General features: G+C 31.9%; 1 protein-coding gene across 2 annotated transcripts; it reads left to right on the forward strand.

Annotated features, from left to right (window-relative positions):
* The first annotated feature begins 252 nt into the window (after positions 1-252).
* Positions 253-7,683, forward strand: LOC110816147 (uncharacterized). Of its 2 annotated transcripts, none has more exons than XM_088209768.1 (8): positions 253-554; positions 779-979; positions 1,591-1,713; positions 2,402-2,436; positions 2,526-2,694; positions 3,386-6,553; positions 6,710-6,810; positions 7,123-7,683. In XM_088209768.1, the coding sequence occupies exons 1-8, from the start codon at positions 474-476 to the stop codon at positions 7,358-7,360; spliced, it is 4,116 nt and encodes a 1,371-aa protein (XP_088065894.1). In that variant the 5' UTR covers positions 253-473; the 3' UTR covers positions 7,361-7,683. The 2 variants fall into 2 exon arrangements, with proteins under 2 accessions (XP_088065894.1, XP_088065895.1); XM_088209769.1 differs by lacking the exon at positions 253-554 and adding an exon at positions 1,069-1,493 and having other exon boundaries at positions 851-979.
* The last annotated feature ends 4,153 nt before the right edge of the window (positions 7,684-11,836 follow it).

Here is an 11,836-nt window from a genome sequence, read left to right on the forward strand (position 1 = left end):
TTAACGTCAAATTTATTTCTGTTTTTTTTTTTTTTTTAATTTGTTGTGTTTACGAGGGGAATCAAATTTAATTCCACACTCACCCAAAATTTACACTCAACCAAATTTCATTGCCAAGTGAGACTTCCTTTTTTCAAAAAAATGCCAAGTCAAACCAATGATTTTACGCAACGTGTGCTTTTGTACAATTGTCAACTACTTATAGCGAGTAATAAAATTTAGATGAGACACTATATACACACAAATATTCCAGTTAGCAGGCATTCTTCATAACAACGACAAATGAGCTAACTCGCGCCATCTCTTCACACTTTAGTTGGCGATATAATACGATTGTTGCCGTAATGGTTGTGGTGGTGTTTGATTTGATATCATATTTGAAATAAAAACAGTACTGTTACTTATAAAAAAGAATATCACAAGGGCAAAACAAAGAAGGAGACGAGGAGGAGGAACAGAGAAGTGGAAAAACAATGTTCAGGTTGCACAGAAACAAGCCATCCAGATCAAAAGAGAGAATTGATTTCAAGTTCTCTCAATTCAAAGCACTACAGGTATTTTCTTTTTTCGTTTAGGAATCACCCATATGGGCGTTTGTTTGCTTCTCTTAAATTTTTAAGAAGGGAAAATGAATTAATGGGGGAGATGTGTTCTCGGGTTTTTGCTGTAGGTATTGTTTAACAATGGCCCAGATGGGTGTTTGTTTGTTTGTTTGTTTAGAAGGAAAATTAATTAACGGGGGAAATGTGTTTTTGGGTTTTTGCTATAATGTGATCAGGTGCCAAAAGGATGGGACAAGTTGTCTGTATCTATAGTCTCTTTAGAGAACGGGAAGGCCATTGCGAAGTCAGGGAAAGCTCTTGTGCGCAATGGGAGTTGTCAGTGGACTGAAACTTTGTCGGAATCTATTTGGCTCTCAGTACATGATGAATCTTCAAGGGGAATGGACGATTGTCTCTTCAAGCTTGTTGTTGCCACGGTAATTTTCATGATGGAACCGTTGTTTATATTGCTGTTTTTCAGTTTTTGTTCTTGATGATTTCATTTTCGTTGTTTTGTTGATTGCAGATTCTTGTCATGAAACGACATTAGTGGCCTGTAGATCCTTTGTTCACTACTCTGTTTGCTAAATTGAATTATCAGTTTTTTTCTTTTTTCTCTCAGTTATTTAAAAACAAGATACCTGCACAGACTCTTCTGCTTCTTGTCCATACTTCATTAAAAAGATTAGATTGTTGCTCAGAATTAAAAAATAAGATTTAATGTTTTTGATTTCACATGATTAAATAGAGCCTTTCAAGTAGCTATATATTAAAGACTATATTATAGGGTCTTTCCCTTTTCATATATATTTGTACGCATGTGTTTGTGTGTAATATTTAGTTGTATTATGGTTAGGGTTTGAGAGATATATCCATTCTGGTTTTCAGAATTTTTAAATAATGAATCTGGATTCATTTGTCCCATGGAGGAAGTAACTTTGACTGAATCACGTAAACTCTCTATTTAAAAACAAATCCTTTGATCTATTTGTTTATTATGTCCAACAACAGAGGAGATTGGTCTAAAATGGAACTTTTAATCACATAGGGATCAGCTAGATCTGGCATTCTTGGAGAAGCTACTGTCAGTATGACAAGTTATATGAGTTCAAGTTCCCCTGCTCCAGTTTCATTCCCATTGAAAAAATGCAGTCACGGGACAACATTACAAGTAAGTTTTTTGTTTATTATTTTTTCTGGGCTAATTTTTTAGCAAAGAAGTTCTAAATTTATTGATTAATCAGTTGCACATTTGACCAAATTATGGTGATCAACAACTTAGCTTAGTTCAAATACATATTCCAAATCTTTGTTAAGGATTTCTGATTATGGTGATCAACAAGTTAGCTTGGTTCGAATACATATTCCAAAATTATCACTACTGGTGACCACTGGAAGATTAAAGTGAAATGAAGCTTCATGAATTACTATGAGACCTCAATGCTTTCTAGAAAAGTAGTCATGTCTTTATGGTCTTTGTTTTTGCACCAATTGACAGGTGAAATGAAACTGTCAACTGTGGCTAAGATTATTTTATTGCTTGTCTTGAGTACAGAAGGCCGGCACCAGCAACATGCTGGTATAGGCTCCCGGAAAAGATAGTTTTCTTTATTTTTGCACCAAAATACTGTTTTAGAGTCTAGACCAAGTGAAACTTGATCCAGAAGTAATTGGTGATTGCAAGAACTAATGAAGACATGGCTTGGGCTCATATATCAACTGTTAAAATGAAATAAATGCTAGATTTAGAAAAAAATTTGGAATTTCGACTGAAATATTAATGTAAAATAAAAGCAACTTACAGTTGAATACACTCCATTCTGATCTGAAACTGTTGTGCTTGTTTCACTTATTTGCAGGTCACAATTCACTGTTTGACACCAAGGGCTATGAGGTCTGCTTCAAATATATGGTGAAACTTATTTTATTTTTTAGAAGATTTGGTTCTCAACAAAATCATGAGGCTTATTGCACCTATCTCAGGGATGAACAATCAAATAGCGAAATAGCTCACAAGGAAGATCCGAATGCAGACTCTAGTGCTACTGACATCAACTCAGATAGTTCTGGTAGCATATTTGCAAAAAGCCTTGGGTCCTCCTCAAGTAAAGATTTGGATTCTACTGTCCACCAAGGAGAATCAGGAAATGGAGTATGTTTTCTTGTCATCTGGAATTGGTTATCTTGGTTTTATTAAGACTTAAACTTTGCTCTGCTTATATTTCTATATCAATGAGAAATGCTTTAACATCATCTTCTCTTCCCAAAATCTTGACATGGGAATGCATCCAATAAATGTTCTGTGTTTTATGATTTCTTTGTTTGAGATATAATTTACACAAACTTTTCTAATCTATGTATAGTTGTTAGTGAGGAAAGGTTTGTATGTTTGTTTAATCAACCAACTGAAAATAGATCGTCATACTTACCACAAACTGATGCCATTTTATATCTACTATTATTAAATTATAGCCGTGGGTCTCATGTTCTTGATCATCTACCTGCATAATGAAAAGCAATTATATACGATGGGAAGATACCATGATTAGAAGGAAATTATATAATTTTACCCTCAGAGCCAGTTTCTTGGCTACTTCATCAGATTTGGGTATATTAGATTCGGTTAGAAAAGAAAACTATGTTGTAGCTTCCAAAAATATTCATAATGGATCCAGATTTACCCCTTTTATAGAGTTGGTCACCTTGGTTGGAGATTTTTTTTTCTACTTCAATTTGTTTGCTTAAAATATCATATCACACAATATTATCCACTCACCTTTTCCTGGTTCATTGTGAACCAGATTGTTCCTTTCAAACCTAAAGTAATCTCTTCTTGACTTTAGGAAACAAGTTTTGGTGCATCAGACTCAAATCACAGCTGTGGTCAATTAGATGGTTTGGAAGGCCAGGAAATTTTGTCTCCAGGAGACAACTTCCATGACCATAAACAGAAGCAGATTGGAACACAGGACTCAAACAGCTCTTGCAACAGTGTAACTCAATGCAGAAATCATGTTGATGATCATTCCCAATCAAGTCATTCATCATTTAATTCACGAATCACCTATTCAGAAGACCATTCAAAGGATAACCAGCAAGAGTTAACAACCCTGTTGAGAACCAGTGGTTCTTCTAAAAGCCTCCTTGAAGCTGCAGAAGACACAATCAATGAGCTTTATGAAGAAGCTAAAATGTGGGAGAGGGATGCACGAAAACTAATGGTTGAACTGGATTTACTGAGGAAAGAACTCTCTGAGCAGTCCAAAAATCAAGCAACTCTGGATATAGAACTTGCAGCTGCAAATGCAGAACGGGAAGGGTTGAAAAAAGAAGTTGATGGGCTGAAATTATTGGTGGAGAAATTGAATGAAAAACAAGCAGTTCTAGAGGATTCAACAATTAATGGTGAATATGCGATGAACATTCAAAATGAGTTGGAAAATGAAATTAAAGTTTTGAAGGAATACAATGCTAACCTGGCATTGCAGTTGAAGGGGAGTCAAGAAGCAAATATTGAGCTCATTTCTGTTCTTAAGGAGCTTGAAGAGACCACAGAAAAGCAGAGGACTGAGATACACAATATTTTGGACTTGCAAACAAGATTCAGTGACATGGTAGATTCTATCCGAGAGAAAGATGAGGAAAGAAAGAAGCTAATGCTCCAGCTGCAACAATCACAGCAATCAGAGAAGGCCTTGCAGGCTCAGGTGCAATTTCTGGAACAAGCCTTGGAGGAACAGAACAGGACCATCCATAATACCGAGAGATTGACCAAGCTGAACTTTCACAATACTTACACTGAAACAGAATACAGACATGAGTTATCCGCTAAAGAAGAAGAAATCTTCAGTTTGAAAGCAAAATTATCTAAGTTCATAAAAGATGACGAAGAATTAAGTTCTGCAGAAATGGAGTCTAAGAATATAGGTGATGCCAGTCTGATAAGGGAAATTGAATCCCTGAAAGCAAAACTAGAGGAGCTAGAAAGAGATTGCGATGAGCTGACTGATGAAAACCTAGAACTCTTGTTCAAGATTAAGGAAAAAGTGGCAAATTCCCAAGATGAAAAGGAATCTAGCATGAATTATATGGGAGAGAAGATAAAAAGGAAAATTAGAGATGATTATAATCTCTCAATTCAAGAACTTGAGAGTTTGAAAATGGAACTAGAGGCTGAAGTAAAAAAGCTAGATAAGGAACTTGTTCAAAGAAGGGCTGAGATGGAAAAACTTGAGGATAAATTGCTGTCAAAAGAAGAGGAAAATGTGGGTCTTAGACAGTCTCAATATGAACTGCAAGTAAAGTTCTCAAATCTTCTAAAAGATAAAGTCCTACTAGAAGAAAACATGGAAATTGCTCAAAGAGAAACTGATGTAGCAACCAAATGCTTGAATGAATTGCGAAGGGATTTTTCTGTGCTCAGCAGCAGCATGGACTCGTACATTTCTGCGAATAAAAGTCTAGAAAGGAAATCTTCAGAGTTAGAAACTGAAAAGCATGAACTGGAGCTGCACTTGTCAGAGCTGGAACATGAAAATAGGCAGTTGTCACTATGCATTTCTGACTTGGAACCTCAACTGAGGGACCTGACAGATGGCAGGGTTTCAAGCCAAGTGGAACTAGAAAATTCAAAATCTCTTGCACCGGATTTCCATAATGAGATAAAAAGATTGACAACTGAGTTAGAAACTGAAAAAATACATGCGAAAAGTCAGCTGCAGATTATGCATGATCAGTTTTCAGAAACACACAAAGAATGTGAGTGGTTAAGAAGTGAGAATCTAAGATTACAACAAACTGAAGAGAGTCTCCTTCAAGAAAAGAATTCTTTTCAGAAATCAAATGAAGAATTGAGGAAGGAACAGTTAGAACTGCAGGAATATTGCACAAATTTGGAGGCTAGATTAAGGGAATCAAACAAAAGCATGGCAGATTGCTCTAAGAGAGTTGAAATTTTAGAAGAAAGTTTATCTTCGGTACTGGAAGATTTTACACTGAAAGAGAAAACCTTAACTTCTGAATTAGATGTGCTTCTTGATGAAAACAGGAAACAAAAGGAGAAAATTATACTGGGAGAAGGCTTGTTGAACCAGATGTACTCTGAGAAGGCAGCTGAAGTTGAGAATCTTCAAAGAGAAATAGGAAATGTCACCAACAAACTCTCTGCAACTCATATGGAAATGGAGAAAATAGCTTCCAGTGCTCGGCAAGAAGCATTTGAGTTGGATTGTGATAAAGCTAAACTGGAAACTATCCTTCAAGAGGTCCAATCTAAACTGAAGTGGACTGAGAATGAGCTCAGTACTGTAAAAGAAGAAGCTGACAGACATATACAATCCCAGCTGGAAGAACTTGCTTCCTTGAAGAAAAAACAAGAAATGCAGGAAGTTGATCACCAAAGGAAGTTAAAGATGTTGGGGGATTACAAGTCAAAAGAAGAAAAATATGAGAATAGTGTCAATGATCTTGAACTGAAGCTTACAGTTTCAGAGTATGAAAGGCAACAACTTATACAAGAATCGACCAATCTGAAAATTCAGTTGCTAAATGTGAACCATCTTGAAGATGAACTGTTGACTCTGAAAAATGAGCTTAGCATAGTCAAGTCTGAGAAAGAGACACTGGAAGATTCTTTCCGTCAAAAATCCAATGAATGCGGAGACTTGAAGGCAGAGAAGATATCATTAACTGAGAAGATCTCTGCTTTGCAGAAGGCAGCATCGGAGTTAGAGGACTTCAAGCATAGTAAACAAAAAATTACAGCAGAAGGCAATCGAAAGTCAAAGGATGCACCTCATGCACAAGGTTATGAGCTGAAAAATGAGTTAGGCCAGACCAAGAGAACAAATAGAAAATTGCAACGGAAGATTCAACTACTTGAGGAGGCAAAAGAGGAGAATCTGAAGAAAACTCAAGCCCTTGAAGAAGAAAGAAAACTCATGAAGGTTGAGAAACAAAATCACAGGGAATCCAGTGGAATAAATTATCCTGAAAATAATCATGAAAGAAAGGTATCTACTCCTATTTTTCGTCCACATATTGCTAATATTCAAATTACAGGAGAAAGTTGTCTTGGTTTTGCTCTTTAACATAATTGAAAGCACTTGAGATAATATTTATTCTAAGAATATGTTTGACAGTTGTTTCATCTATTCGTGTTAATGCAGGTTGAGAATGAGGTTGATCCCTTCTCAAAGATTCAGTTCCTTGAGAATGAACTTGCCAAGGTTGTGGAAGCTAGTAATACTTACAAAGTACAGCTAAACAAGTGAGTTAAATTAAAATCACTCTTCTGATTACGGGTTCAAAATGAAGCTCAATATATAACAAATGCTCATATATTCTTCTTTTCATGCTAATTTTTACTGACTGATGATGGTAGCTTTAATACCCATTTGGTCTTTTTCATGCTAATTTGTGCTGATTGATAAAGAAAGCCCAACAATCTTGTCTCATAGATTTGGCCTTGAAAGACTAAAACTTAATATTCTTCCTATTAATTTAAGTTTTTATAATCATAACTCACTTAGTTATCTAGTCTGACACAGAAGTTCTAAGACTTTTTGCTGATGAGTTGCAGAATTTTATCAGAGAGCCGAAACAATCACAGGACTATTGCAGTAAAATCAACAGCAGAAGGTGATGTTGTGACAAACGAAAAGTACGAGCGTACAAAATCAATGCTTGAGGCAGAGCTTAGAGACCTTCGCGAACGGTATTTCCACATGAGTCTCAAATTTGCAGAGGTAGAAACTCAACGTGAAGAACTTGTCATGAAGCTCAAGGGAGTGAAAAATGGAAGGAGGTGGTTCTCATGAAACTTCTGAACCCACAATTTTCAGCCTATATATATGATACACATATTTTAACATCATTGAATTTTTTTCCAAGAGGGCGACTCAATCAACTTCCAACAGCTTATCATATAAAACTGTAGGAAAATATTTTCCATTTGTAATGACAGGCTCATCTGGGTCGTCAAGAGCCAAATCCAATATGAAGGCGGATTACGCAATCAAATAAAGCATCAATTTTCTCTGGTTCCTCGAACAAGAGAAAGATACCGCTGGTGTCACCCCACTAACATTAATATATACATCTATACATATATTATATATGAAATCTCAGACACTGGAAGCTGAAGAAACCTAAAATATGCAGCAGCTGAACTTTATGTTTCGTAATAAGTTGGAAAACTTTTTTTCATCAAAAAGAAAAGATTGATGAAATTGATGGGGCTATGATCCTCTGCGGGCAGCCGCCAATGAGAATACTTGATCGACCCTACATCACATTTTTTTGATAAAGAACTAAGATGTGGCCCCACCATCTTTTTGCTTGTAAAATCTGGGCCCCGCCTTTTGGCCATGTGAAGAAATGTAAAACACATGTTAAGACAAGCATAGTCAAAACTATACAAGAGTTGCTGAGTCCTACTCTGCATCAACTAATAAATTTTTATTTCATTAGTGTGAATGTGCAAGTTGCGGTAATTAAGTTAAAATAAATTTAAATAAAATTATTATATTTTTATATAAAAAAAATATTTTATAATAATTAATTTTTTTAATTAAATTAATTATAATGGGTTAAAACCCTAATTTATTCTTTTTTAATAAAAAAAACTAATAAATTTTTAACTGAAAAGTTACCACATTCTTTTTTTTTTATATATAAAGAATTGTTAAATTGAGTCAAATAATGCACTTTCGTAAAGTTTTAATATAGAGTTGTATTATGACACAACTATATATATATATATATATTACTTAATTAATAAATATATTTTTGATCTTAATATAAAAAATAAGATTGGTACTAGATTGATAAAATTGTATATTATCTTTGATCTTTAATAGATTTTTTGAGGTAATTTTTGAAATAAATTAAAAATAATGTCAAATTTATGTATAAATTTGTTTTTAATTTATTTAGAAAAATATATGAAGGTGACAAAAAAAAATAATTTAATTAATTATTTATATTTTATTACTAAACATAAAATGTTAATTATAAAAATTAAATTTAAATTATTTAATATAGGAAATACACTTTCCTGACAGCTAAATTAATACCACTCAGTCTATATAAATAAATATATTTTATTAAAAAAAAAAAATTAAATCCGACAACTAACTATAATTACATTTATAAAGCTTGTCAAACCTCCATTAAAACTGCCACTTGTCAAGCTCTCGATCATCCATACTCCAGTACTAGTCCATTCTCTCTACATGCCTCTCACAGATAACCCAACCTACCAGAAGCTCACCACCTCAACGATATAATACATATATACGTACATACATATATATATATACATACATATATATATATATATATTGAAGAAAAAGATGAAATGGTAAAGAATTAAAAGCTGTCATGATGTCTGTGTGGTACCAAATGAAGGTGGAAAATAGCATATCCCATGGAAGATGCTAAAACTCATATCACAATCAAAAACCTCCATCTCAATCTCTCCCTCCACTTTCCCTTTAATTTTCACTTTAACCAAAAGTGACCCAACATGCACTAATACATATATAACTCACCTTACCCCTTTTCTTGATTCCCCCTCATCACCATACACCATCTTCCTCTCTATATTCACCTATTATAACATTAACCCATTATTCAAACCCTTCATTTCCTCCCTCTCCTCCTCCGTTTAAGACCATCCCTACCAGTTTTGGGCTCCCAACCAAAATGGTAGGGGTGGTCCTCTACTGTCTCCTCTTTGATACTCTTGTTTTGTTACTCTTTCTCCTAGTTTCCTATGATTCTTTTACCGAGGATTATGGGAGTACTACTCTAGTGTGTTAATCGTTATGTGATGTTTAGGTGATACATGTATATGAAGGTGAAATTAATGGCCTCTTTTGAGGTGGGTTTCATCTTGTTATAGGGCAACTTTGATCCTTTGGCATGCATTTTTCGCTTCCTCGTGTTGGGTTGGAGGAAACTTTCACGGAAAGAGAGAATTCATCCAATTGTGCTTTTGGATTCTGATTAAATGTGATTACGATGACCATATGGGTGTTGTTTAGTACTTGGTTTATGAAGTTTTAAGCTATGATATATATGTGTAGGCCTTCGGCCAAGGTTGTGATCATGTTTGTTGTACTCTACTCTTGTTGAGTTAAATAATGTTTCAGTTTATTAATGCTTGAGTAGTGAGCTTAAGCTTGCAGTATGAAAATGGTGTTGACTGTTGAGGAGGGAGGAAGAGAAGGGAAGGAAGAAATTAGTCTTTATTTTCTTTTCTTTTCTTTTCCCTTTCCAAACTTTTCAATCTTCCAGGAAATAGTAAAAACTGATTTTTTTAATAAAATTTGAAAATGAATATTCTTAAAAAATTAATTTTGATGTCAAAAAATTGATTCGTGAATAATTTTTAGGTCATCTTCTTTTTTTTTTTTTTTCTGGTGAAGCATTCTTCTTGACTGGTTTAATTAATTAATAACTCAAAGAGTACATGTATATGTATGTAGCTACTCGTATCACCCAAATTAAATATTTATAGAAAGTACAGATTGTCTTTGGTTTTTTTTTTTTTTTTTTTTTCTATAGAGATCATGTGTGTGTGTGTGTGTATATATGTTTAATCAATTTGTGTTTTGAATTTTTATGTTATTCTTAATATGTATATATATATATATATATAACATGAATGTTGCTCTCTTCAATTAGGAATTCATTTTCTGAAAATCCTGGCTTTTGTGTTTTGGTGGGTTTTCGATATCCCTTCAATTACTTAACGTTGTATTAAAGGAATGCTTTTGACTTAGTAATTAATTTTGATTAATAGTTAGACATTAATATTATATTTTTTTTATTACTCAAAAAAAAATAAAACTCGAAAAAATAAGAACTGTATTATAAAAATAAAGAGGTCAATCTCTTTTAAATTTATAACATAAATTCTTATAATACAATGTATTTAAACATATAAAATTTAATAATACAATATAGTTGGACTTTCACATTAATTGAAATGAACTTTCATTTACCGTAATGAACTTAAATTTTTGTACTTAACAAGTTTATGTCATGTTTACTTTTTTGTATATTCTATTACTATTACATTTTTTTTTCAACAAATTTTTAATTAATTACTATATATATATATATAAATAATACTACAATAAAAATAATTTTCAAACAATAATACATATAATAATATAATTTGATTCAAATTCACGATTTTTTATAAAATAATAATATAACAACTATTTAACTAGTCATAATAAAAAAATATTTATTATATTTTTAAATATTAATAATTTGACAATAAAATTTATTATAATTAATAAAGTTAATGAACCATCAGACCAATAAAAATTTTGATAAACATTATCACAAGACATTTAACATATTTTATAATGTAAATATAAGCAAGAAATGAAATAATTACCGAGTAATAAGCACTTATTACAAAGTTTTTGACTAAATCATTATTACAAAGCTTATTTAACTAAATTATTATTGTTTTATAATTATAACTATTGAAAAAATGACTTTCATTTAATTCATAACTGTGATTATGAATTAACATTACAGTATTTTCAAGGTCATTGTACCAGCTTATTCATAAAGGTTGAATTTTAATCAATTAATTAATTAATTTCTATTTTCTAATTTTGAACATATATAATAATTTACCTTTAGAATGTGAGTTGACATTTAGAAGCTTTTTACTTAATGAAAGAATTTTGTAAAATTTAATTAATTAATTAATTAATTATTAGTTTGTATATAAATAAATATGTAATTAGACTCGTTATTTGTGTTATAATTGGTACAAATAGTAAAAGATAATATAATTTTCCTACTTATATTGCTTGTATTGTAATATTCATCTATTTTAACGCTACTAAATACTTTCTCAATAAATATATGTATGTTCACTGCATTATTAAATAAAATATACTCATATTTTCAATTTGACAATAACATCTTCGATTTAAAGCAAAATAATTACCTTATATAATTCATCTGAAAAATCATATTAATTATATAAATAGATAAATTTCGTATTCTAAAAAAAGTAAATTTTTTCTTAAATACAGTATAATTTTATTAATTTTATTTCCATAATATTTTTGTTTGTATTAGTAATAAACACAAGTATTATGTACAATATATTGATTATGTTTTATAAAAAGGAATTTACAAAATATTATAATTATTTTTTATAACAGTAAATTCTTATTTTAGGAAAAATAGCTCACTACATTACCAATTTAAGTCGTTGGTCAAACTAAGTCATAATTAATTTAGAATTATTATTTAAA

Source organism: Carica papaya, chromosome 8, assembly GCF_054855325.1.
Source record: "Carica papaya isolate Zhongbai chromosome 8, ASM5485532v1, whole genome shotgun sequence".
In the NCBI taxonomy this organism is placed as follows: Eukaryota; Viridiplantae; Streptophyta; class Magnoliopsida; order Brassicales; family Caricaceae; genus Carica; species Carica papaya.